The sequence below is a fragment of the Anabas testudineus genome, chromosome 1 (assembly GCF_900324465.2).
Source record: "Anabas testudineus chromosome 1, fAnaTes1.2, whole genome shotgun sequence".
NCBI lineage: Eukaryota > Metazoa > Chordata > Actinopteri > Anabantiformes > Anabantidae > Anabas > Anabas testudineus.
In genome coordinates this window covers 19939503-19966567 of record NC_046610.1, presented here as the reverse complement: position 1 = coordinate 19966567, position 27065 = coordinate 19939503, and the positions used below count along the sequence as shown (strand labels likewise).

Genomic DNA, 27065 nt, shown 5'->3' with positions numbered 1-27065 from the left:
ATATCCAATCACAGTACTCTCACCTGTTACCAATTAACCTGCTAATTTTGGAATCTCCTTATAGTGTTAATTGAATATTATATAAACTTTTTAGTCTTATTTTGCATCTGCCCCAACTTTTTTTTTGAGTGTGTTACAGGCTTCAAACTTTAAATTAGGTTAATTAAAAAAAAGAAAAATACAATGAAACTGGTCTGTGAAAACACTGAAAATCACAAATTTGAGTTTTTATTGCATTTTAGAAAAAGCTAGAAAACGTTGTGGTGTTGGGTTTTGTAATATGAAATGCCAACTTTGTCTTTATGACATGCAGAGTGACTGCCACTTTGTTCAGTGCATCAGTAGGTAACGTATTTTAGCTGCTGTTAGGTCACAGTGTTTGCTGAGTAATTGTATCTGTGCAGTATAGTGATTATACAAGCATGCTTATTCGCGGTTTGACCTTATGATCCCCAAGAAATATGATTATAGGATTCCTGGGAATGCTTTATTATGGGTCTTTATTATGAAACAAATCTATAATTTAATGCTAATCATAGAGCAAGTAGAGACTGTGGTCAGCTGTTCGCTTCCAATTAATTAATTATAATTCATTCATAGCATATGCTGAGTCCTTAGTAATTTTGCATCATATGGGCTGAACGTACAGAAATATCAACTCACAAGCTGACAAATCAATGTATACTGGTATGACTGGTGTTAAAAACTTGGTTGATCTAACCTGGGTTCAAATTGAGCTGTTGTTTTTATTTCCTTTCTATCACAATATGACTTACAGAGTTCTGTAAATAAAATAATTTGACTCACATAAATAGAAGGTAAACAAAAACAGGTCCTTGTCTAAACACAATGACTTATTGATTTGTGAAAAATAAGTCTTGTATTCTGTTAAATCCTAATTGTTCTTCGTGGATACATAGAGTATAAAGTATACATTATTATTATACACACAGCGATGTGCCTGTGTTGATCTGGTGACCTCTGACAGCAGTCAGATCATGTCCAGACCAGAAGGCGGCGGTGTCTTGGCTTCATAACGCCGGTGCTCCACCCCAGGAGCGCACGGAGGAAGAAGAAACCCCGGGTTGACGCTTCGATTGGCTGTTTTGATCAGGGAAGTTTGCCGGCGTGGTTGTCGAGCTCGCTCACGTTGGTTCCCCCCATACGCTCTTGTTCAGCCTTCCCGCTTCTGCGCAGCTCGACCCGGCCACAGCGATCCAGCCTGCCCCAGTGTGTATATATTTGCCTCTTGTGAGCAGCATGTCTGATTACGGCGGTCTGTCGACAAATGGAGTTGGTGCTGGGATGAAAAAAGACGCTTTTGCTGATGCTGTACAACGAGCCAGAGAGGTACCTCAATGTTCGGCTTCAAGAGAGGACAGCCGGGGAGCTAGTTAGCCGGTGGGACACAGCAGCTAACGTTAGCTTTAGTGGGGAGCTAGTCAGCTAGCTGCTAGCAGTGCCATTCATATTTGTATTTGACAAACTCGCCGGGTTGAGGGATCAGGTGAAGAGGTTTGTCGGGTGGGGAGAGAAACGACAAAAACGTAGGTCACTCTTTTATGCAAATAACGTCAAATATCGGGACCGTGATCTTTGAGTTAGGTTAACGGGACTGTTAGCTACAGCTAGCTACTTAGCTAGGTTCGTTAACGTTACTATATTCAACGGGGAAGTTTATTCCTCCTACACGTATGGAAATTAGCTGAGCTGTTTAAGCGTTTTAACAAATATTGTTAATACTTTCGCGGCCGTGTGGCTGTTAATGTTGGCTAGTTATATCAATACCCAGCTACAAATGTGCAAAAAGGATTTTAGTCTTATAAGGTGACTAAATGTAAGTACTGAGTATTTGAACCGTGGTTACAGGCCTCTGAAATGATCTAGATTAGGTTTGCAACTGTTGTGGTTTTTGGTTCGTTTGTTTTTGTTTTCTTAATTTATATGTCGTTTATAAAATTGTTTATGAAGGTGTCGGATGGCCTGCACAGTTTTGCAAGGGCTCATGTTGGCAGCTGTTTTGTCTGAGAACACTGTTAAAGCCAGTGATGCTGAATTGATAGTAATGGTGCATAACACAGAAAACACAACAAACACAGGCAACTAGTGAATATACTGGATTTAGACAGTTTTTAGAATCTTAAATCTTTATCTAAATACAGAGTAATTATGGAAAGATTGATTCATGTTAGCCACTGTTGATGTGTTTGTATCAGGTTATGGTCCCACTGTTAGAAATAGATGTAATATTCAAGCAATTTAGTTTTGCACTTGCATAAATTTTGTACACTTAAGAGAGAGATGTAAAAGTCAATGTCCGTTTGAGCAGAGACATAGATTTCCTGAGTTGAAGTCTATAGTGTGAGTCAAGCTCCATAGATCTCACGCTCACAATTAGACATGATTAGATCTTTTTAAGTTGTACATGTTAGTTAAGTGTCATTCACTGCTAATAATGATGTTGAATGTTACATAAACTTAACCTAATTTCTATTTCATGATGTATTGCAAACACTTAGGTTTTCTTATCTAGTTTTGTGTCTCTTTAGATTGCAGCTAAAATAGGTGGAGACAGTGGACCCCCAGTGAGTAACAACGGAGGAGCTGAGAGTTATCCCTTCGCAGCACAGAAAAGATCATTGGAAGATGCAGGTTGAAAATCAGTACAACCAAGCATTTTGTATCCATTTGTTTGTTAACAATGGAGACTAACCTTTTCTTTCGCTTTCAGATGAACCTGATGCCAAGAAGGTAGCATCACAGAGTGAAAGAGATTCCGCGTTGTGTAAGTTGAATACACACAGTTCATCTTACTACAAAAACTCACGCAGCTTAGTTACCAACCACTCACCAGTTGTCTTACCTTTATAGCTATTGAAGCTCAACTTGCAGCCCTGTCACAACAAAGGTATAGTGTTTTCTCTTCTTTTACATGACCACCTTTGGTGCTATTTCTTTTTGACAGATTAGATCTTTCTACATTTTATTTTATTTTTTCTCCCCTATGTGCAGTGCCAGGCCCTCCACAATGATGGAAGAGTACAGGGTACCTGATGGCATGGTTGGTCTCAGTGAGTACATACACACACATTTCCTAAACTATACAAATGATGCATGTAATGTTATACACATTCAAATTAAAATCTAAATGTCTTTGCTGTTGTCCCTAAAGTCATCGGCCGAGGGGGAGAACAAATTAACAAAATACAGCAAGACTCTGGCTGCAAGGTTCAAATAGCACATGGTGAGAACCCTGTAATTTCTAAATCAATAGTATGATAGATTTTCCCACGCCTTTAGGATTGATTCAGATGCTTTCCTTTATTCACAGACAGTGCTGGTCTTCCAGAAAGAAGTATTTCTCTGACAGGAACGCCAGATGCCATAGAGTAAGTTAATATATAAAACTATTGATGTTTCAATGTCCAATGTATTAACTTCTCACATCTCTCAAAGACTGCTTCTGGGGATGCTTTGTTCATGCATGTCTTTTAAATGAAGGCAATGATTGCAGTGGTTCGAATATTAAGCCTTTACATAGAAACAGTTTGACCAGTGTCTTATCACTCCTTTCAGAACGTGCTGTGAAGTGATCTGTTGCTAAGTTTGGCAAAGTTAAACAACAATAGTCAGTTATGTAATCATGATCATTTCCACTCTTTAAAAAGCTATGTGATTGCTGATAGTCAGTGGTGGTGGTTAGCAAGATTGTAGGCTCATCTGAGGGCACAAAATGTGTCTAAACCACAACATGCATAGCCAAGGAACAAAATTAAAAAATTGAAAGATAAGTGCAGAGAGCCATACTTTAGCCTTAGCGAAAGTGTATTTATTTGTATATAAGACAAAACCCAGTCATTTAGCAAGACTGGAAATGCACAAGGAGACACCAGAAGGGCATCCATGAGTCTGACTGCAAGTTCCAGTAAATAAGAAACGTATTCAAATTAAACTGTGACTAGATTATTAAAATGACATTGTTTTCTAACTAATGTTGACCCTTTTTTTGGACAGATTTTATGACATAAAATTTTTTTTTTCCCCACCTTTGACCACAAGTGTGATCCATTAACCAAAGTGCTGCTATAATGTTCACCTTAAATGTTTCAGTAATTTCATTGCCCTACTTTGATTTTAATTTGCTACCAGGAGAGCAAAGGCACTTATAGATGACGTAGTGTCCAGGGGTCATGAGTCGTCCAATGGTCAAGCAGGTTCTATGCAGGAAATGATCATTCCTGCAGGCAAGGCTGGCCTTATCATAGGAAAAGGAGGGGAGACCATCAAGCAACTACAGGTGAGAATCGCAGAGCACTCTAATAGATGATGATTGCCAGTATCACCTAATGGGAAATTCCAGTACAACAAGTGAAATATGTAACACGCATAAGTTCATTAGGTTAGGTGAATCTAAGGTTGTGTTTTTGTAGGTACCATTAGTCATCTTTGTAATAAATGTATCCTGCAAATTTCTAGGAGCGAGCTGGAGTTAAAATGATTCTTATTCAAGATGGATCCCAGCCACCCAACATAGATAAACCCCTGCGCATTATTGGAGACCCTTACAAAGTGCAGGTACTCTTTAGGGTTCCTCAAGATTTTTTTTTAACTAATTGCTGTGTTTAGGCCCCTATGTGTCCCATTCCATTAACTTCCTGTGTTTTCCTTGGTGTTGATTTTTGTAGCAAGCAAAAGAGATGGTTAACGAGATTCTACGAGAGAGAGATCATGCAGGTTTTGGAGATAGAAATGAATATGGATCAAGGATGGGAGGAGGTGGCATTGATGTAAGTAATTTCTGTGTATAAATATGATCAATATACAGTTGTATGTGTTGAACTTAATTTAAAGGTTGAGGCTCAACAGCTTTAAGGAGTTCTAACATGTTTTTTTTTTATCTGTTTTTGTATTCCTGCAGATAGCTGTGCCACGCCACTCTGTAGGAGTTGTGATTGGCCGTAGTGGGGAGATGATCAAGAAGATCCAGAGTGATGCTGGAGTAAAGATACAGTTTAAACCAGGTGAGCTCTCCATGTATTAATATTAAACAGTCTCATGTCATCATACAATAACATTCCATGAAGGTTTAAACGGTACAGTACACTGTTTTAACACTAACGCTGTTTGTGAGTGTGTGTATTGTGTGTTCCACTTCACTGAGACTGCTCCAGTTTCTCTATTTGTACTTTCTAGATGATTGTCGTCATTTTTGTTGTTTTAAACAAATATACCCAACTGTCCTTTTGTCTGTCCTTACAGACGATGGTTCAGGTCCAGATAAAATTGCCCATATTATGGGTCCACCAGACCAGTGTCAGCATGCTGCTTCAATTATCACAGACCTGCTACAGAGCATCCGTGCTCGGGAGGAGGGTGGCCAGGGGGTAAGTACTAGTGATAATGGTGTAGAGCTTATCTGACCTCATAATAGTCCATGTTTATGAAATTGTTAATCCTGATATGTTCTCCCCCCACAGGGTCCCCCAGGTCCTGGTGCAGGGATGCCACCTGGTGGGAGAGGGCGGGGGAGAGGCCAGGGAAGCTGGGGTCCTCCCGGAGGAGAGATGACCTTCTCCATACCTGCTCATAAATGTGGGCTTGTTATTGGAAGAGGAGGAGAGAATGTCAAGTCCATCAACCAACAGACCGGTGCATTTGTGGAGATATCCCGCCAGCCCCCACCAAACGGTGACCCAAACTTCAAATTGTTCACTATCCGAGGGTCCCCACAACAGATTGACCATGCAAAGCAACTCATAGAAGAGAAAATTGAGGTATGTTTGAATAACGGATAAGCAACTGTGTGAAGCAAATATAATACTTCTTAATGTGTTCTTTTTGGGGTTTTTTTTTTCCATCTTTCTTGTAGGGTCCATTGTGTCCTGTGGGTGGTGGTCCTGGTCCAGGGGGCCCAGGTGGTCCAATGGGTCCTTATGATCCCAACCCTTATAATGCAGGGCCCCCTGGTGGTGCTCCTCAGTAAGTACAGCCCACAAAGTTGAGTACGGGAAACATTTTTCCAAAGTAAACTGATCTAATTATGTGCTCAAACTGTTCTTTGATTCTGTGCAGTGGAGCTGCACCCGGTGGTCCCCAGTACTGCCCACAAGGCTGGGGAAGTACCTACCAGCAGTGGCAAGCCCCAGGTCCACATGACCCCAGTAAGTTTTTTTTTTTTTTTTTTTTCTCCCCCTACTTTTGTGCGTTCACTCTATTTTCCCCCAAACATTCTTTATCCATATGTTGGATACATTTATTTTGAAGTTGTTTGGCAGAACAGTTTGAGGCAATTCATTCATTTTTCAATTCTCTTATTAGGTAAAGCAGCAACCGATCCCAATGCAGCATGGGCAGCCTACTATGCACAATACTATGGCCAGCAGCCAGGAGGTGCCATGACAGCTCAGACTCCAGGAGCCACTGCAGCAGCAGCAGCACCAGGGGACCAGAGCCAAGCAGCACAGACCTCTGGTGGCCACCCAGACTACACTAAGGCTTGGGAGGAGTACTATAAGAAGATGGGCATGAGTAAGTCTACTGACTTTTGTGAAAATGTATTTGCACAAACTGTGTGCTTTGACAGGATTTGGTCTTTAAGGGTGAATTGAGCATGGACATCCCAGCTTGAAAGATTTGACCAGTGAAATAAATGCTTAGAATTCATACAAAATAAAATAAATTGTCTCCTTTAAATTTGAAAACCCCTAATTTCAGGCCTACAGTTAAATGTTCTTTAATTATTTATCAAAAGACTTTATATCCATCAAGGATGTTCAAATAAAAAATATACAGAGTACAGTTTTAAATATATTATAAACTTAACAGAACATTTTGCACAATTACCACACATTTTTTGGGGAATTTAATTATTTGTGAATATAATTACTACATGTACCACTTTTAGAACTATTAAACTAATATTTAATCTAGATGATAGTAATATTGTTCATAATGACACGTGTTTGTGTATATTGTTTTTCCAGCTCAGCCAGCGGGAGGAGGAGGAGGAGGAGGAGCAGCAGCAGCAGCAGCAGCAGCTGCAGCTGCAGGCACAGCAGCAACCACTGCAGCAGCAGGTGGGGCTGCAGCTGGAGGCCAGCCGGACTACAGTGCAGCCTGGGCTGAGTACTACAGACAGCAGGCTGCCTACTATGGCCAGACAGGACAGGCACCTGGACAGGCAGCTGCTCCACAGCAAGGACAACAGGTAGTACATGCATGTCTAAAATTAACATAGCAGTTGTCAAGTTCTGGTAAGCTAAAAAAGAACATACTGAATGGCCAAATTAGTTAATGCCCGGTTTATGGTGTTGTATATGCTTTTCTGTGTTTAGGCAGTGATACTGTGAAAAGAACAGATTATTCAAATCAACTTTATACAGTCATGTCATGGACAAAGCACAGATATTATAGTAAAATTATAGATTAACATCCTGACACTGAACAAACACATGGATACAGCTTTGTTTGCAGACAGAGGAACCAGCATCCATACGTTTGGGTTTGTTGCTTGGTTCTGATCTGTTTAGCTCAGACAACATGAACCAAATATATTCAGATTAAAAATCTATTTGGTACCTGACAGATGTTAATTATTGAACCTGCATTATATAAATTCATACTTCTCACACATCACAGGTAGAATTTTACACATTTCAACATTAGCTCATAAAAGCAACGTCCACCCAAAGGTTTATCGTAAACCGTTTTGATGTTGCCAAATAGATATCTAGTCTACTGTCTGTGTACTAAACACAATTTTAGTACTTATTTACTTACACATAGCTTTTCCTTATTTCTGAAAAGCTATATGTTTCACACACATTTTGTGCATCATAGTGTGTGTTTTTTTTAACAAATTTCTCTACAGATCAACTAATTATGTTACATTATGTCTGTATTTCTTTTCAGGCCCAGTAAAGTGCCACGCAGTGTTGGAAGGTTGCGATGAGTCTCTGGACTTGTTTGGTTTTTGTGTCAAGAGATTTCCTTGTTGGCTTTAATAAGATCAGACCATGGTTTACTCATCCACTTAAGACTTTTTCTATTCCAACATTGTTGTTTGTTTTTTAAAGTCAAAATTTAAGAAAAGGAAAAAAGAATAAGGGGAACCCGTTTTGCCCATACATTGAACAGAGCACTAAACTACTTCAGTTAGTATTTAGTTTGTCCCTTCACCTTATAATACCCGAGTTTTTTTTAATGTGAATGTTTTTGGTTTTTTTTTCTTGCAAGCTAGCACATCAACTCAACACTGACTCACATTTAAGTAGTTTCCCCTTCAATTTCCTAAGGGTAAAAAAACTATCAATCAGTATTTTGAATATATTCAAAAATTATGTTTGTATGAAAAACAATTGTGAAGATTATTTTTTCTTTCTTTTTTTTTTTTTTAAACTTCATTTTTAAAACGGCATTCCCAGTGTTTAAGTTGCAGGTGTATTTCTCCCTGCTACCATGGTTTAATTTTATTCATTGTAATTATTTTCCTGGAGGGGGCTGTGTGTCTGTATACAGTGTTTGCTACTGAACAGAAAAGTGTGTCCGTTGACTGTATTAAGGCACCAAATGTCCTACAGTACGTAGGCTGGTTGTGTGTGCATGTATGTTTGTGTGCTTGATTGCCCTCTGTTAAATTCCTACACCTTTATTGATTTTTTTTTTTTTCCCCAGTAGGTTTTGTTATTGTATGATGATTTTGTTAATGTCATTTTTTTACTGCTTGTTTTTAAATACTTAAAATAAAAAATTCAAATTACCAGTGTCTTGTGTGGTCATCGCTGCCATTGTGTTTGGGAGTTTGTTCGCAGAGGATGAAGCCATTTTAGTCAGATTAAAATTTTAAATGGTATTTGCATGAATTGAAGTGGCCCTGATGGAGCCACCACAGCTGGATCCGTGTGTGGTGGCTCTCTGCAGGGCGACACCTCTGCTGCACCGACCTTTGTTCAGGATTTGATGGATGTGTCCAGCGGCAAGTGAGGGCGGCCCGCTGCGGCCCGCGGACCAATCAGGACGCCGCTGAGTGCAACGGGGGACAACAGTTCAGAGAGAGATGGCGCCCAGCTCGAAATCAGAAAAGGACGACAACAAACAAAAAGCCCAAAGAAAACATAAAGACCATGTCGTGAAGCTTCTGATGCGTGGGAAGGTAGGTCAGGATACGCAAAATGTGTGCTATAAAACACGAAGAGAGTGGGTCCGAAACGATGCGAGGCTGCTTCAGTGAAAGGCTCCTTTGAGGAGTCTCTGAGGCTAAAGCTAGCTGATGGCTAACTGCTAACTAGCTCGACAACTAACTAACAGCTAATGGCCGGCAGGTGGCTAATTAACTAACGCTACTACGTTTAAAAGGCTTTTAGGCGATGTTCATCGGTATTTGTCTTGCATAAACAGTCTTGTCGATAGGCTCACACAGATGTAACTAAATGGCGTTAGCATGCTAGCATTAAACCCAAGGCTGCTGTATTATAACGTTAAAGCTCGGTCAACGTTAGCTTCTGTTAAACCGCAGCAGCAGCTAGCAGTGCTCCACAGCTCAGTAAAGCAACCTCCACCCACAGGTTTATCGTTACCCTTTTGATGTTACTTAATAGACATCTGGTCTACTGTCTGTGTACTAAAGGTAGTAAAAAAAAACCCTGGCTCTCAAATGAAGAGGGATTCGTATCTGTGTGTATGCAGAACCATTATTTCTAAAAAGCCATATGTTTTCCACACATGTTAAACATGTCATGTTACAATGTGCATGTTTTTTGAAGTTGTCATCTATTTCTGCAGCTTTCAGGACAGTTTTCTCAGCGCCTGTTCAGGAAGCTCCCACCTCGAGTGTGTGTCCCATTAAAAAACATTGTGAGTGAGGAGTTCCTGAGAGCAGGGTGAGTAAGTTTGTGTGTGATTGCCCTGCACGCTCCCAGTTTGAATTCTCCCTTTTTCCCAAGTGTATTTTGTGAATACACAATATGAAATACACATTCTAGTATATCACACCAGTGCATCCATACATGCTAAAAACTATTGTGTTTTATGTTATTGTTCAAGCAGTCATGTATTATATAATCTTATACTGTCACATTTGTGGTTTCAGACACATATTTCTTGGCTTCACGAAATGTGGCCGCTATGTTCTGTCCTACACCAGTGACTGTGGAGAAGATGATGACTTCTCCTTCTATACCTACCATCTCTATTGGTGGGAGTTCAACCTGCACAGTAGGCTTAAACAGGTTAGAAAAATGAACATTTACCCCTCAGTTTTATCTATTCATTAGATTCACATGAAAACAGACAACTAATGCATCTACAGTGTGGCACTGGCACCTAGAACAGTCAGACTGTATTTCGTACACTGTTTTATTTGTACTTATGTGTTTAGGTCCATCATGTGCGTCTGTTTGCTGGCGAAGAAATCTATAGTGACCTGTATCTGACTGTGTGTGAGTGGCCAAATGACCACTCTAAAATTGTCATCTTTGGCTTCAAGTAAGGAATAATACACACCACAATGAAAAGTTGTATGGACCTTGTTCGGTTTAATCTAGAATTTCTTCAGTGTGTAGTTGAGAATCCATTCTGTGTGTGTGTTTCTACCTGTCAGTACACGCTCCGTTCTGATGAATTTGATGATGACTGATGAAAACAACAGAGATATCTACATCACTGTTGCTTCCATGCCTCCTCCCAAACCTTGCTCTTACTGTTGCCCAGTTCCCTCAGCCACAACCATCCGCACAGGTACACACACATACAGACACAATCCCACTCTACCAGAGTTGCTGCCTTCAACTCACTCTGTCATATTGGCCTCTCCTCCCCAGGGAGTGGTGAGTGTTTGGAGCACGGCTATGTGCTCAACAGCAGATACCAGGTGGTGTATCCGTTCCCCACCTTCCAGCCAGCCTTCCAGCTGAAGAAGGACCAGGTCATCCTGTTGAACACCAGCTACTCTTTGGTGGCATGTGGCATCTCACTCTGCCCAGGTAATACACAAACTGTTTGTATGCCTCTGCCTCTGATTACACAGGCAGTTGTTAACAATCTAAGATGCCACACATTCATACCGGCATAAGAAATTGTTTGGCCATTTTTTCAACAGGAACTAAATTTAAGATGAGGGAAGAATGTCAGAAGGACAAAGGTCTGAAATACACATCTGTGATATTGGGCTAAATTTCAGGCAGAAGTTCAGTAGTTACACTTTAGCAAGTGGCTGATTAGTTTAGTGGTAAGATCATCGCCTTTCATGTGGGAGACCTCCTTACATTTACCTTGTAAGTCGCTTTGGATAAAAGCGTCTGCCAAATGACTAAATGTAAATGTAGCATAAGATTAATTTTCAGCCCTGTTTCTTGCAGGCAAGCAGGGTCAGTCATCACAGATCCTCTACACAAAGAGAGCAGCACTGTCAAGTCAAGTCTCCACATCTCTTTCGTCTACCTCTTCTGCCTCTACTTCCGCACTACCTCAGGGATCCCCCGAAAGCCGACTGCCACCTAGTAGGCCTGTTCCAATTCCCTCATCTCCTAGCCAGTCTCAGGCCGCAGTGAAAGCCCGGGAGTTTGCAGCTGACCTCTTTAGGCGAGCTCAGGGCTGTGGAGGAGGAAGTGGAAAAGAAACTGAGGGCCAGCAAGAGAAGAGAATTGCTGATGGTGAAAAAGACGCACCACAGATACCAGGAGACAAAGGGATACATGTAGAGAGGAGGGGAGAGGAGGAGAGACGGACTAGTTTACCACAAGCATCAACTTCAGGTTTGAGCCACAGCTTGCATCAGCGCCCAGAACAAGTGATGTCCCCTGCATCTTCGTCCTCATCACCATCATCCCCTCCGACCCCGTCCTCGTCACAAGATGTTGGTCCCTGTGATCCTGGATATGTAAACTATTCACGCCTGCACTACCGCCTCCAGCAACCAGGGGCAGCAGAACAGCATACAGCAGGAGGTGAGAAGGAGAGGTGGACACAGAGACACTTAAAAGGTCAAGTCTGAAGCTGCTGACGAACAGCTGTCCCTCCTCTGCTTCTGTCTCTAGGTTATGAAGACGATAAGGTCCAGCTACCTTTCACAGTCACCGATCTGAAAGGACAGAACTTACAGCTGATCACTGGACCGCACAGTGGAAAGGTGTGTGTTTGGGCCAGTGTGCAGATTTAAATAAAAAAATATGGAATATATGCAATGTGTAGTTTCTTAATTATGAACGAATGTTGCGTTTACTAGTCCTTTGCTAATGGCGAGAGATTATTTGTTTGCTTTTGGTAGTTTTAACTTGTGGTTTCTCACTTGCAGAGTGTTTGTGTCGAGCAGTTGACTCTAGACTTTGAGTATCTTATCAATGAAGTGATCAGGAACGATGCTGCGTGGGCTCCTCAGTTCTGCTCCTTCAGCGACTATGATGTTGTGATATTAGAGGTCAGTACACACTCACACATGCAGTAGTTTCAGTGTGAATCACATCATAACTTTACAGAACTATACTAATATATCTCTATCTCCTATACCAAAATAATATACAGAAAATTCACCATACACCTCCTTTAGACTTAGTTTTTTCTTTCTAAGCTCTGGGTTTTTCTCTTCAAGCTCAGGTCTTCTACCAGGGTCTTGAGTCGTGTGCAGTATCTTAGCTGTTCCTAGGACTTTAGTCTTTTGGACAGAGATCTCAGATGTTGTTCCTGGAAACTGCTCGAGCCACTCTCCCAGTTTTGAATTCACTGACTGAGTGTTTTGATTATTGGGGGGGACTGCCGTTGCCCTAAACTTCCACATCTTCTCTAGCCCTTCTCTTTGCCCTTGGTATTTCTAGGGCTTCTCATTTTCCTTCTTCCCGAGTTCTGCACCTGCCTGATGTGGTAGACCTCTGCCTCTATTGATCTTGTACTTAGACCTGGTTTCTGTGCTGTCTTTCAGTCCCACTTAATTCCATCCAATAGTAAGATTTTTGAATATCTGCCACTTATTCTGTCTGAGGAACACACTGTGCAGACGTTTCTCCTTCTGTTATGATTCGCATTATTGCTCTTTTTCTTTGGGTTTCTGCTGCCTGAGGTTTTCACTGAGCACATCATCAGTTGGGGCCATCCTTCTGATTTTTGTTATGTTATTCTGGAAGTGGCTATGACAGTAACTAGTTCTCTGCCTTCTGCCTTCCCAAACCTCCATGCATTGTAAAGAACTTCTTAGTACATTCCTCTCAGTTCTGACTACCGTCCCTCTCTTTGTTAAAATCCAACTTTATTTATCCAGTTCTGATGCTGTGGCTGTAGATCCTAGTGGTGTTAACTCCAGATCAAATTAAAAAAGATGAAAAGAAAAAAAGATGACTGTCAAGAGAGACACGAAACAATGTCAGAGAGAGAGAGGGGTATGACACCGAGCACTGTGGTCATAGAGTATGCACATTAATCATTCATCACACGCCACATCCTAGGATTTTAAACAAGGGATGGAAAAATGTTTTTCAAATCAATCTAGATAATGTGCTACTGGATTTTTATCAGGTGTGTGCAGAGACCAACACCGTGATGATCAACATTGGTCTGCTGTTACTGGCCTTCTCCAACTCAGACGAGGAGCACTGCAGGTACCCATTTGTTTTGGACACTCCGGTCCTCTTTGTTGCACATCTTATGAGTCCCCACTTAGTCTGCTTTTGCTTGGTTTTGTTTCCAGGCCAAATACCTACCATTCCAACCTGCAAGTTAGCTGGGACCTAAACACAGGTGTGTGTTGCACTGTGGGTGTTGGTGACCTTACAGAGGTCAGAGGTCAGACTAGGTGAGGAACTGCTGCCATCCCCTCATTTACACTCCTGTCTGTCATTCTGTTAATCTGTGTTTAGTTCTTTTGGAATAAACATGTCGATTTTTGTCTTTTTCGTCAGTGGGAGTGTGTGGAGCTCTTACAGGAAGTCTTGTGTGAACACGGTGATGAAGTGGCTGGTTCCTGAGAGCAGCTCCCGCTACATTAACCGCATGACCAACGAAGCTTTACACAAAGGTGAGTTTTATATACACGTCAACACACGGTGTCCCCATATCTACCACACACCAGACAGTGTCTTCAAATGTCCTGTTGTCTTACAAATCTCAATCATTGACATCAGTGCAAATCAGAAGCCAAATACAACTAGATTAGATTCTGTTGTTTTAGATGACATTAGTACCCAGGTTTTCAGTATTGCAGTACATTATGAGGCAGTATCATTGTTTCTGTGTGCACCCCAGGTTCTCCACACTGCCTGCCATAATGTACAGAGTTTGGTGTGATCAGGCTTCCTGTTGCTTTCTTAGGACAGTTTTACGTTTCTTGCTGTTCTTGCTTTAATTTTTGCGTTTCTGTGGGTGTGAATTCCAATAAAATTCTTCTCACCCGTAGGCTCTTCCCTGCAAGTGTTGGCAGATAGTGACCGATGTACTTGGATTGTATTATGAAGAAAGAAGAGTGCTACGAGTGTCAAAGCAACAGAAACAGAAGCACACACATACAAGACGCCATGGGCTCCTCTTCAAAGTGAAGTTTGACCTTAACCTGAGGAAAAATTACACATGTAGTTAAAACAGATGTTAAATGGAAACGGAATAAAACACTGAAATACTGTAAAGATGATTTTTTTAGGTGATCTGTGTTGAATCAGGTTTCACAACTTTCATCCTTTTTGTAATTGTGTACTGTATTATCGCAACCACCAAAGCCAAGAGCTGAACTGAACAAAGTTTTAGTGTTTACTTTTTTATATACATAAAATGTTATTGTAGTATGTGTGTTCTTGTTTCTGTAACTGAACGTATGCATTATCTGCACCTGTGTGATGTTGACAAGGCAAATTCATGCAGAGAAAAAGTGTGTGTGTGTGTGTGTGTGTCATGTGTATGTAACATTTGACAGATTCTGCTGCTTCTGAACAAGTTGTTTCCTCATCTGACCTGGGATACTTCAGTCTAGCTGTGAAAGGAATACACAGTATTGCACCATCTTTTTTTTTTTTTTTTTTTTTTTTAACCCACGTCATGGAAGTAGAGGATTGTTGGAGTCAGCTGCTCAGCTGGTTGACATCTTGCTGGTTGTTAACTGGTATATAACTAAGACTATGCTCTGTTAGGATATTTTGTTAAAATAAAATGTTCAAAATATTTATTGGTAACTGGTTTTAAAATTATTTAACAAAATTATATATGCAAAGCTTTCATTGTGTTATACTCGGAAGTCAAATTTGTTCAGAATTTGTCAGGAATTTCTAGGAGGTACTGGATGATTTTATCTCAAACCTCAAAAAGATTTTTAAATTAAATAAGGAATGAACATATTTGGTTGACGTGATTACATTATGTGATGAGGTTGGCAGATACTACAAGCGCACTCTACCAATTATAGTCATAAAGTTCAATGTACTAATTAAGAGAAGTACTATGCAGTGGGTATTTACAACAAGAGATGCCATTATGTTGCATTATGGGAAGTGTGCGATCTAAAGGTTTTGGAACTTGATCTCTATTAAAGATTAAGCAAAGACAAAGAACAGTGTCTGCAAAAAAAATGTTGCACAAGTTTTGAGAGCAATCACATCCTTTTAGTTAACAGTGAGAATAAAGCTACAAACGTTTAGCACAGATTTAAGTACAAGAGAGAACCTCATAAGTTTCAGCAGCACAAGCTAGGGACAGAATCCAAATAACAATTTTTTATAACATTGCAGTTAGTGGATTTCGATTTCTGCCCCGATATACCCTTTTTACTACGTAGTGCTCTTTGGTGGGATATCGGTAGTCAGGTGGTCCTGAAGGTCGGGGCACTATTATTATAATCTTTTAAATTTTTTTTATCTACTTTTGTTTTTATGACCAGCACCAGAAGATCAACACTTACAAAATCAACACCTGATCTAGAAAGTCACTATTTTCACATGCTTGGCCCGTCATTTTCACAATAAAAATAGACCTCAATACTGTGGATGGTGAACATACCACAACATATTTCTTAAGGCAGTAATGGTTAAACAACATACAAATAGTTTGGATATATGACAGTGTTCACAAAAGATACACAATATATGTTATCTACAATATATTCAACATAGATACCCAGAAAATAAACATTTACTTTAAAACTACAAAACTTTGATATAGCTGTAGCTGGTACATCAAGCTGGTTTGTATAAAGGTTACCACAGATACAGTATAATAAATGCTGCTGAGTGGGTGGATAAGCCCTGTCCTGTGGCTGAATCAAACTGCACTTCATCTATGAAGGTGTAGACTAGCAGATCCGTCTGTCCAGTAGAGTTTTGTGTGTGCAAATGAATGAATGAAAATACAAACTGAATGAATAAATGGATGAGAAATGAATGAAAGAATAGATGGATGAAGAGCAAACAGGGTGGACTCGTCACAACAAAGGCTGACCATCACCATCTTAGGTTTTTTTTTGTTTTGTTTTGTTTTACAGCAAACAAAATTTCATGACAACACCAAGACTACTCCACAGGACCTTCATTTATTAATCCACCGATACAGAATATAAAGAATGCAAGGTTTTCCAGGCTAGAAATCTCTCAAAGGCACAGGGTATCAGTTAGTTGGCCAAATTAAAAGTAATGACATGTAAAAAAGTAAAATATGGCATCCAAACGTTGCTATTCATCTACATCCGTGTGCAAAACGTATGTTGCAGAATCATTCCAGATGCTATTGTTACATAAAAACATTATGTATATTTCAGCTCATTCATTAAAGTCCAGCTCCCCTGCATAGCCATTGCTTTAAAGGCAATGTAACAGATATTTTTGAGTTTATTTCATCTCTCCACAGCAATCAGGTCAGTGGTTAAGGCGGGGCAGGAGGAAATCAACAGTGTAGTATATACTGCGTACTATATAGTTTTGGCTGGACAGGAGTGGCTACTGGCAGGCTAGCCACTGAATAGATGGAGAAGGCACAGGGAACGAGGGGAGACTAGGAAATGATCAGGTGAAGGCAGAAAGAAAGAATGGCAGCACAAAAATACAAAAGTGTTCTCCCATTTACTCACACACACACTAGACAACCACACACCTAGCATCAAACATCATCTGTTTGCAAACCAGAAGCAGCCTGACAGAATGGGATGGCATGATGGGCTATGGTGTGTGTGAAGTGTTATTTATAGAGATGATTAGCTATGGAGGTGTGCTGTGACTATCAGTGAGTGTGTGCAGATTTAAACTTGTCCTGGGCTGCTTGGCAGGCGGTTCCATCGACTCTTTCTTGTCATCGACTGCGCTCAGGGAGCTGGACTGCAGCACAAGATCTCCACTCTCCTCCTCGCTCTCGTCTTCCTCGTCCTCCTCTTCTTCTTCTGATGGAAAAAGGAACAACATGACTATGAGGATACTGGAGCAAAACGTCTAACTAAACATTTGAAGGCACACTGAATTTACCTTTCTCCATGTCTGGAGAGATTCGGCTCTTTACTGAACTGGAAAACTGCAACACAGAGTGTGTCAGTGTGTGTCAGTAGTCAGGACATTTAAAAAGGTGTATCATCAAATGCAATGCAAATGATCACTATGCAAGTTACTGTCCATGCAGACACATACTTCTCCCATGACTGCAATGGGTGTCTCTCCTTTAGCCTGGGCCACCCGGTGCTCTATCAGGTAGTACATATACTCATCATACAGCAAGCGGATCAAGTGAAAGGAGCCAAAACTGGCAGCACTGCGCAGAGTCAGGTCCCGGATTACCATAGAACTGGTGAGAAAGCAGAGAAGATTTCTCTTTAATAGAAAACCTCATTTTCACTTGGTGCTGCAGTCTTACACAGGACTTTTCCCCCTCACCTATAGAAGGACCAGTTGAGCAAGAACACCTTTGCAGCCTTTGGTAAGGCAACAGGGTTGTGCTCATAGGGCTTTAAGACCTGGGAGACAACACCATCCAACCAGGTAGCCCACTGTTCCAGGGAGTTTTGCTGCTGTAGAGTCATTTTAAAGTCTTGCTCGAGTCTCTGCACCACACGGTCTTCACACTGACACACCCAGGATGCCTGCTCCTGAAGGGGACATGGGTGGACAGTGTTAGGGTTCACTTTAGCATCAGCAGAGAAAAATTATGGAACAGTGACAGAAGTACAAACCTGAACATTAGTGAAATCAACCCTGTTAAGGTCAGAGAGCATCTGGTTGATCTGGGCTGAGTTCTGGAGAACAGCACGGGCTGCCTGGGCAAGGTGGTTCAGGCTGGTGTAGCGACGCAGCGTCTGGGAGAAGGAGCATACACACACCGCCTAAGGGAATAGGGAGAGAGAAAGAATAAAAAGGAACCATAATATAACGTTGGCATGTCAGGAAGAAGGAAAAATCCCAGCTCACATTTAGCACTAAAACACATCATAAGAAGACAGAACTTGTAACTATAAAAAATACCTTTATGCGAACCATCTCCTCTGGGATGTTCATCATGGCACCTGTCAACCAGTTCTCCAAACTCTTGGCAAAGTTACGGATGGCCTGAGTTAAGGCACCTGAGACAAGGGTTGTGGTGATTTAGAAAGGAAAACGACTAGTAGCATATTACAGAAGTTCAAAATTGAAATGTTCATACAGTAGAACACTTACAGTAAAATAAAACCTTTGCATTGGATTCTATTATCACTAAATTTTGTGCTATATCATATATTTTCAGCAGATTCTGTTTAAATATATAATTACACATTCATTGCAATTAACACTTGACATAAAATATACAGCAACAGTTTAGTTGTATGCATGAATACAACTAAAATATAGCTAAATACTAAAATACTCCGGTCCTATTGACTTACTTGGGATGGGTCTCAGTACATCAGGGATGAGGATCTCTACCAGAGTCTGATAGAGCAGGTTGTCGCACTCTTTCGTCCAACGCAGCACTGGCTCAAACTTACACAGCACCACTAGACACGATTTGGGCAGACGCTTCTCAGACTCATTGTGCCTGGCAGAATGACAATTTTGACACAGTAAACAATATATATGTGCTTTTATTTATTTATCTGTTTGATGAGTTCTTGATACGTACAGGTTGACTGATTCTGTGTCATTGCTCTGGCTGAACCTCCAGAATGACTTCCACAGTGTCTCCACAAGAGTGAATTGAAGGTTAACCATCACATCCAGGATGGCCTGTGGAGAAAAGACACATTGACGCCTATAAGGTGAGTAAACCTTCAATACAATTGTGCCTCTATGTGCTTGTTGCTTTCATTGGAAAGGTTGTTGTGTTTTTCCATTGTGCTGGACGTTCATTCTGCTTCACATTTCACCATAAGACAGCTGAACATTAATAAAATGATTTCATTCATTTTAGAAAGAAAAGCCTAATGTATGCTGAACTGTCCTGCCTAACTGTGCATAACTGTACAGATGACCAGTTAAATAAAATAAAGCAAACCTGGCAATTGCTTAGCCACAGCCTCATACCTCACAGTGTTCTCTGTAGAGAGTCTGAAAGGCCTTGAGGTGTTCTAACAGAATCCCTTCAGGGAGGGTTTGATCTTGCAGATCCATGTCCACAAACTCTGGTAGCGGCCGTGATGCCTCTACATAAGACAGAACACATACAAACAGAAAAACTAAGGCAACATAGACATGAAACATGAAGCTCTTCAGTTTCATCTGTCAGACACAGTCCTCATCACTTAAGCTCTTTTTACAGCATCATAACCAAAAGCAATTCTGGGTTATTTGAGAGTAATCGTGTTTCTCTAATCATACCATAAGAGACTGTGTATTGCTACATAACTATGAAATGAAATGGGCAGGTGTTCCTCACCCAGAAACTGCTGATACTGATGCACCTGGGCTGAAATATCACAGAGTGCTCCTGCCTGCTGTTGACCTGCCCCACCTGACGTCCCATTGGTGATTCCCTGTGTCTTCTGAACTGGCTTTATCCTGTTGAACAGAACACCAATCACTTAGGCAGACAAATTAAAGGAGTCACAGGAAAGACATAGGTTATATTGGAGCATTAAAAGAACACTAATTTAGTGTATGAACGTGTGCATGTGGATACCTGTTTTTCTGTGAGAAAGGCTGTTGCCTCATTGCCATGTGCTGCTGTTCATCCATCAGTCTGAGCAAAGGGGAACCTGATTTGATCCTCAGACCATAATAGTGGTACTTAGAGTTCCCTCTGAAACACACAGGATATTGTTGTAACAACGACCTGAGATACCAGTCTAGCAAAATTAAGATATGTGTGTGTTTAGGTATGTGTGAATACCTGGTCCCTAATCTCCGCGTACGTAGGCCCATGAAGACAGATCTGATTAGTTTGCCAAAAGATGCTGCATTAACAGGTTCTAATTTCTGCTCCTGGCAGTGCAAAAGGTAGTGGTAGTAGAGGGTGCAGCGAGGTAAACTCACCCCCTCCGCCCCCTCGTAGTTATCACAGAGCCATTGCACCTAGAGATAGATAGTAGACGATGACAGAGTTTATTTTTCTGAACCATCAAGTCACATTATGACCAAATATTTTCTTCATAACTTGAGCACTTACTGTAGCAGGTGGGGCACGAGAGTTTGGGCTAGAGTAACTCTGTCCCCCTCCTCCTCCACCTGCTGCTGCTCCTCCTCCTCCTAAGACATAACTTCCCTGAATGACGTAGCCTGCTCCACCTGCCGCAGCTGCCCCGCTATTGGCTGCTCCTGTTGCCACAGAAACTGGCTGCGAGGCCACAGAGGTGGTGATGTCTGACTCAGAGTTGGGCGTGGCCTCGTAGTAGGTGGAGGAGGAACTTGGGGGGGTCTGAGAGTAGAGGGGTGAGTCGGAGAAGGGGTAGCTGCTTGATCGACTGGACAGGACAAGATGTGTACACACACAGAGAATCGAATAAATTCACAAAAGTCATAGTTGTGTGATGAGCAAAGGTGCAAGGTGTGTGATTGATCATCTTTTTGTGAGTCTAAGGTAAACAACATGTGCACAAAAAGTCTCCTCTCTACTCACATGGTGGACGTGGTAAAAGTTGTGTCTCCTGCTCCATCCACATACTGAACTTGACTGGGGAACACATGATCCACCTAAACATCAAGCAAAGAGGAGACTTTTTTTTAAACACATGGGGCGAGTGTAACAAGATGTAAACTCAAAGCGGACAGATTATCAAGTTATAAGTTGTTGTTGTTCATAAGTTGTTCTAGTGAACTTGTTAGTAAACAGCTGTCTATTTACACACCAACCAGACATTGAGCAAAATTAGCATTCATTTGGAGTCGTGTTTCTGTCAGCTGGATGAATGTAAGCTCAGTGCTCACTCTCCTCTCTGCTCTGTTTTGATCTCCCTTCCTGGGAGAAATATCTAGCTTTTTAAGCTGCTGATCACTGTATATTGGCTATAAAACCAAAACCATTAGCTGAAAGATGCTAAAATGTTGTTTTGTTCTCTTTTGTTCAGGGGGCTGAGCAGGTACAATTTCTAAAACTTGTTTGACAACTCATCACTGTTTCAAGCCAAGCTGTTGACTGAATTTCTTTGTAGGCATGATCACTTAATGATAGGTCTTAAGGAGTAAAACAAAGGAAAATAAAAGTAGCAGGGTTGCAGTGTGCCATAAATATGTTGCACATAGTATAGTGTTCAGGTCTCTCTAACATTCTTCTACTTGATTTATGAGAGATGTTTTTCCACCATTTGTAATGATTATTGCTGACATTGTTTCTATTGCCTCTAGATTTAAATGGGATGTATTTATTGTCTGTTCCACTCTATGACACCATAAAGGCCCTTTATATGTCTGTTTACCTCCTGGTTAATGTGCACAGACTGTAGGTTGTTGATGTGGCCTGTCTGAATCCTCTTGGTTGCCTGCGACACTGCTTGCAACACTGACCTCTGCTGGTGAGTAAAGGCAGAGTGTCGGAAAAAACACTTCAGAGGCTCAATTCTTTACTGTAACCTGCTCCTAGACTGTCAAATGACAAATTCATGTGGTTTGTGTATATGTGTATCTTACCTGTGGGGTAGTCTGCACTGGTTGTACCACCTGTGTAGGAACACCTGGGGCAGATGGGCTGGAGTCTGACAGACTGTCATTGGAGTGAACAGAACCCTCTGGGGATGGTATAAAGACGGTGAAGGAGAAAAGTTTCATCAGATGATCAAATAAAAATAAATAAAAAAGGCAGCCACCATCACCACAAGTTCAGTACTCACGACATACTGCTTCCAGACTGTAATAACAGCCACTGCAGAACATCCTGCAACTAACTATTTTCTTTTTGCTTAACTGAGGAGAAACTGATAGCGAGGAACTGACAGAGTGCGTCTGGTCAACTCTCCTTTCATCCTTATATCTTGCATGCAGAAGGACAGCCTTGAACAGCTAATCTCCCCAGATGGAGAGAGAAATCCCTCCATCTTGTAAACATGTAGATCAGATGAGAGAGGGAAATGAGAGATACATGAGGGATAAAGGAAAGAGGGAGAAACCAGAGGATGGAAGGTGGGTGGAGGACAGGGTAATATTAATTTTTTATACCCTTCACATAAAAAAACATCTTTAGCTGTTTTGCTACCACTGTGCTACTCTTACCTTACCTAAATTTACTGCTGAGGACATAGCCACGGCTAAATTTGATCCAACACACAACTCAGTTACACAGCATTTAAAATTGGAAAATAAGTTTCCGTCTCTCCTGAAAACTTTTGGCTCTGGTGGCCCCTTTACTTCCACCAGCCACTTCAGCACATTAATAGATCTATATTTCAACCATTTTAAATTTCTCTCATAACACTACTTATGTGCAATAAACCATAAATAAAAGAGTTATTACTAGAGGTTGAATGATAAATTCATATCCAGCTACATCTGTCTAGCAATTACGTTTTTAGACTACAAGGTAGAAGAACTAATGCTTGACATTCTGTTTCATTCAGATACAGAATATGTGGTCAGCTTATCCAAATAATTTCTGTTTGGAAATTACACCGCGTTGTCGAAGATGTGAGAACATGCCTCCTGACTGAGCCTAACCAGTCATGTCAGCAGCTCATACTGGCTCCCAAGATGGCCAGTCAATGGTCGCCATTATTTCTGTGAGAGCCGTTATCCTGTATTTATACCTCAACCTGAATTGTTCACTTTTAGATCAAGGAAATAGAGGTAGTTTTAAGTAATGAGTATGGCTTCTGGTAAAATAAGAAGGTCTGGAATTTTTTTATGTTACATTTTGTAGTCCAAAACAAAATAAGATGTATTAGCTGATAATAAATATAATTGTCATGATCACTAACTTTATAGTACATTTCAATTAGAAAACTACAATTTCTGTTTAGTTATAAAGTAAATGAGCAGAAAAAACATGTTTATCATTTCTATGAGAGATGTTCTGTCCATTATATGTTGTTTAAATTAAGCAGGATGTTACAGAATCAAAACATTGTGTACAGTGCTACACACAGGTTTGTGTACGTGAATACATAACACAAATGTGTGTCCTCTCTCGTGAGTCAGAATACTAACTGTATTGACTAAAACCCAGCTCAGTCTACCGCAGTCCATATTTCACATATGGGGAATTTTTACAGTTATTCAGCTAATATAGTAGCCCTGCTCCTTGCGAATGCAACAAGCCTTGAGCTATGAGACTAACTCTGCGTGACAGGGCACAATGTTACTTGATACCAGAAGGCAAAAAGATCTACGAATAGACAGCCCTAAAATAAACTTACACAAAGATGCCAGTGTCAATTCTCTCTCACGTTCACTAGTTAACACCACACTCAAAAATACCAAAGGCTTTCTATATTTTTAACACCAGGAAACATCAAAAACGCAATGGCCCTAAATTAAATTTGAAATAATATTTGGTAAATTTCCAAGGTTTAGAAAGCGCATACCACATTAGCCATCATAGATACAGGCTCATCTATTTTTCTATACCACTTAAGGAATTGTAAACTTGAGGCCACACTGATGTAATATAATAATGTCTCTAAAACAGTAAAAGCAGCAGAGTAAAATAAAAGTCAGCTTTTTATCCATCAGACATCCACACGCCCATGTTTGGGACTATGCAGCCTAGCAACCAGTCCATCAGCTCTGCTGGTCTGCTGGTCTTCATTCTAACAATCTAATCCAGCACTATTTTAAAGATGGCATGAAGCTCAGTAGTGTTCTATCCTGTGATCCGGACCAAGGAAACTAACTAAATATCAACATCATAAATAACAAAAAGTAAGATAGATTCTTAGCCACAAATCACATCAAATCATTTCTCAAATGTCTGTAGATATGATTGTAGCACATTTTGTTGCCTTGACTATATGTACATATTTCTTAGTAGAAATGCTACAGTTGATCCCAAAGATTTCCCATTTTAAATTCATAGAACAAAAATAAATAGGTTGGACATATCGGACATGTGGTGTAATTGTGATGCCATGTTGACTGTTACACGTGAAGGACCACAATGTAAATACGGATTTGTAACTGCCCTTAGTCTGTATAAATGATCAAATACATCAAACCAAATAAGGAAAATAATAACAAGCATTTGTCACTGCTGACTGATGGACAGACTTTTATCTACAACTCTCCTATACACTAACTGATCACTGGTTACACACTGTACTGGACACACTGCCAGTCTCCAACCAGAATCCAGCCTGTTGCATATAACTTAGAAGCATCTTATTGAACAATCTGCAGTCTGCTCAGAGTACATGCAGTATCATGCCCTTCTGTTGCTTTTGTATGCTAGAAAGTGTGTATTTCTTTATGTGTGTATACAAAGTTAAGTATTATGTAGATGTGCATCAGTCCCTCCAGAGTCTCTCACCTGTTACAGTTACTATGATGTACTGAGGCGACCTGTTCTGACCATTACTCTTTTGGACCGCAGTTTGCTGGACTTCATTGGTTACATAGTGCTGCGTGGGAGTGGTCAGAACCACTGCCTTCTGGCTCTGGGCCTGAGTGGGTGGTGCTTGGGAACAAAGTGCATCCTGTCCTGTTTTCGAAGCAATGGCTGATTGGTTAGCTGTTGCAATGGTTCCAGAGGTCGGCGGAATCTCGGACAGGAAATGTGCTGTCTTCGCAGATGAGGGTGTGGTGGCACCAGGTGTTGCTATGGTTACTGCATTGGTCTGCTGAGGCTGAAGGTCCCCGGAGTATCCTGAAGTTGCCATGGCAACCAATGCTTTGAGGCACCAGTTCTGTGAATTAAAAAAAGGCAGCACTCATTAATGAAAGTGTCACAAACGTACAGAGAAATAGTATGTTGCCATTTCACCTTTGTAGGTTTTGGTCAATTAGAACTATGTGTGTGTGTGTGTGTGTGTGTGTGTGTGTGTGTGTGTGTGTGTGTGTATGAAACATAAACCAGAGGAGGAAGTAAGACTTCTAGAGCCTTTCCTGTTTGGACCAGTATGAAACCCAGTGCAAATTGAAGCGCCATAAATAAAGCAAATAATTAAAATAATAATAATATAATAAAAAAACAAGGTTATTTTTGCCATAGTAAAGGTATTCTAATTGAATTAAAACAATTCTGTGACTGAAATTTGATTAAACACACAAACATGAACAATCCCCAACATGTGGAAATAAACTGTCAATCAGAGATTTAGACCATCCCACCGGAAAAGAAGCCACTCCTGCTAAACCACCAAGGCAAACAAGACAATCAGATGATCCTCCGGCACACCGTGTCCACGGGAGTGCCATGTCGAATTCAATGTCACACCAAAACTTTTTCAAAGTCACAAAAACATAATGAAACATACTATTTATGTTGCGGCGTTAAGATATAATAAATCACCCAGTTACGTTAGCTGTTTCATGTGCTTTTCTTTTTCTAATGCCTCTGGATAGCTTCCTTGAAAAGTAAGTTGAGAAAGCGACAGTGATAGCTTCACCAGCTAACCTAGCAGCTCACGTTGACTTGTGACGTTAAAACGAGCTAGCTAGTTGCTAACTATTTGTGTTCAACAGTCAATAAATCTACGAACCACGCCACCAATCAAGTCTTGTTCTAATATCAGAGTAGTCGTAACAGTAAAGAAACAGTGTGAACATTATGACAAATGAGCTAAAAAAAAAAAGTACGATTGGCAGTACAACACACCCGCCATCTTGTGCTCTTATCAAAGATCTGACATCGCCATAACAACGGTCTGCGTTTGGAAAGAAGCTAGCAACCACTTTCATCACCGACACGCTGGACCTATTTCACGTTTAACGCTGACGACTGTACAAACAAGCACGCGTACATAATTCACAGGAAATGAAACGATAATTCAGAGATATTTTACTTTTTCACCTGTTGTTTATCCCGGTATTGCCCTTTTTAGTCGTTAAAGTTTTTTTTCCTTAGATTTAGGTTGTTGTTGTTGACTCCCGTTGCTTAGTTCTTGTCGCCAGGACTACCGTGACTATGGCGCCTTGCCTTCACCGGGGCAACTGTTGCTACCCTCTCGTTATCGCCCCGCCCCACACTAATTGCCGATTGGCTGTCTTGAGTGGTGGTTGCTGCGTCAGTGAAATTACCGACGGGTGATTGGTAGACACTGATTGTCTGTCACTTTTGTCAGAGTCTAACGTCAAATTACCACTTCTAACGTTACTAATTTATTACACAGAATGTCAGATAGATGGCTGTAAATGATGGAATGCCGCTTTATTAATTTGAAATACAATGCTGTTTTTCTATACCCCTTTCTGTACATTTATATAAGTAATTAACATTGTGCAACATTTATAAGTTCACAGCTGATTTGTGTCACTGCAGTGTAAGCAGCTGTCCTCAGCAATCTAGTGTGTATTTCACTTGCAGAGAAAACCAAGTATAACACTCTAGTTATCCTTTGTGTAAATGGATCTCCATCCAATTTACTGCAAGACTGATAGTGAGGCAGAGATTGTCCGGGTGATGATACACAACCTAACCCAACTGATGTAAGGGAAAGAAAGGCCAACTAAAGGTCACAGATGATTTGATAGGCAAGAGCGCTGTTGACATCACCTCTGGTATCATTTGCTACTTAATCACAACTTTCTTTTTCTATGTGTGCATTGTTGCACCTAAAGGTCTCTGGTCTTATC

At 40.8% G+C, this 27065-nt stretch overlaps 3 protein-coding genes across 6 annotated transcripts; 2 read left to right on the top strand and 1 right to left on the bottom strand.

Moving 5' to 3' along the window:
- Positions 1-1124: 1124 nt before the first annotated feature.
- Positions 1125-8758, top strand: khsrp (KH-type splicing regulatory protein). Its single transcript, XM_026360670.1, has 18 exons — positions 1125-1350; positions 2550-2652; positions 2732-2785; positions 2872-2908; positions 3013-3071; positions 3173-3244; positions 3332-3389; positions 4150-4297; positions 4477-4575; positions 4686-4787; positions 4919-5021; positions 5260-5384; positions 5478-5774; positions 5870-5979; positions 6073-6161; positions 6319-6528; positions 6984-7207; positions 7912-8758. The coding sequence occupies exons 1-18, from the start codon at positions 1261-1263 to the stop codon at positions 7918-7920; spliced, it is 1989 nt and encodes a 662-aa protein (XP_026216455.1). The 5' UTR covers positions 1125-1260; the 3' UTR covers positions 7921-8758.
- A 204-nt stretch (positions 8759-8962) lies between these two features.
- On the top strand, positions 8963-15134 carry dcaf15 (DDB1 and CUL4 associated factor 15). Its single transcript, XM_026360889.1, is given in 13 exon segments — positions 8963-9151; positions 9781-9878; positions 10088-10226; positions 10376-10482; positions 10598-10734; positions 10818-10979; positions 11355-11942; positions 12033-12124; positions 12290-12412; positions 13501-13583; positions 13673-13777; positions 13884-13999; positions 14378-15134. Coding segments are annotated over 13 exon segments (1995 nt in total). The 3' UTR covers positions 14434-15134.
- A 1339-nt stretch (positions 15135-16473) lies between these two features.
- rfx1b (regulatory factor X, 1b (influences HLA class II expression)) lies at positions 16474-26434 on the bottom strand. Of its 4 annotated transcripts, none has more exons than XM_026360083.1 (18): positions 26284-26434; positions 24802-25177; positions 21975-22072; positions 21764-21856; positions 20968-21041; positions 20518-20812; positions 20242-20423; positions 20032-20151; positions 19789-19910; positions 19437-19555; positions 19036-19139; positions 18800-18951; positions 18402-18499; positions 18113-18262; positions 17817-18028; positions 17574-17727; positions 17415-17460; positions 16474-17332 (listed from the first exon to the last, which is right to left on the bottom strand). In XM_026360083.1, exons 2-18 carry the CDS (start codon positions 25148-25150, stop codon positions 17154-17156), a joined length of 2547 nt encoding a protein of 848 aa, XP_026215868.1. In that variant the 5' UTR covers positions 25151-25177; positions 26284-26434; the 3' UTR covers positions 16474-17153. The 4 variants fall into 4 exon arrangements, with proteins under 4 accessions (XP_026215868.1, XP_026215870.1, XP_026215869.1 ...); XM_026360085.1 differs by having other exon boundaries at positions 21764-21853; XM_026360084.1 differs by having other exon boundaries at positions 26276-26432.
- Between the last annotated feature and the right edge of the window lie 631 nt (positions 26435-27065).

Coding starts and splice junctions, on each gene's coding strand:
- rfx1b (XM_026360083.1), bottom strand. CDS start 25,150: ATGGCAACTTCAGGATACTCCGGGGACCTTCAGCCTCAGCAGACCAAT. Junction 22,073..24,801: donor CATCATAGTAACTGTAACAG/GTGAGAGACTCT, acceptor TACCATCCCCAG/AGGGTTCTGTTCACTCCAAT. Junction 17,333..17,414: donor CTCTCCAGACATGGAGAAAG/GTAAATTCAGTG, acceptor TTTTTCCATCAG/AAGAAGAAGAGGAGGACGAG.
- khsrp (XM_026360670.1), top strand. CDS start 1,261: ATGTCTGATTACGGCGGTCTGTCGACAAATGGAGTTGGTGCTGGGATG. Junction 3,390..4,149: donor GGAACGCCAGATGCCATAGA/GTAAGTTAATAT, acceptor ATTTGCTACCAG/GAGAGCAAAGGCACTTATAG. Junction 4,576..4,685: donor GAGACCCTTACAAAGTGCAG/GTACTCTTTAGG, acceptor TGATTTTTGTAG/CAAGCAAAAGAGATGGTTAA.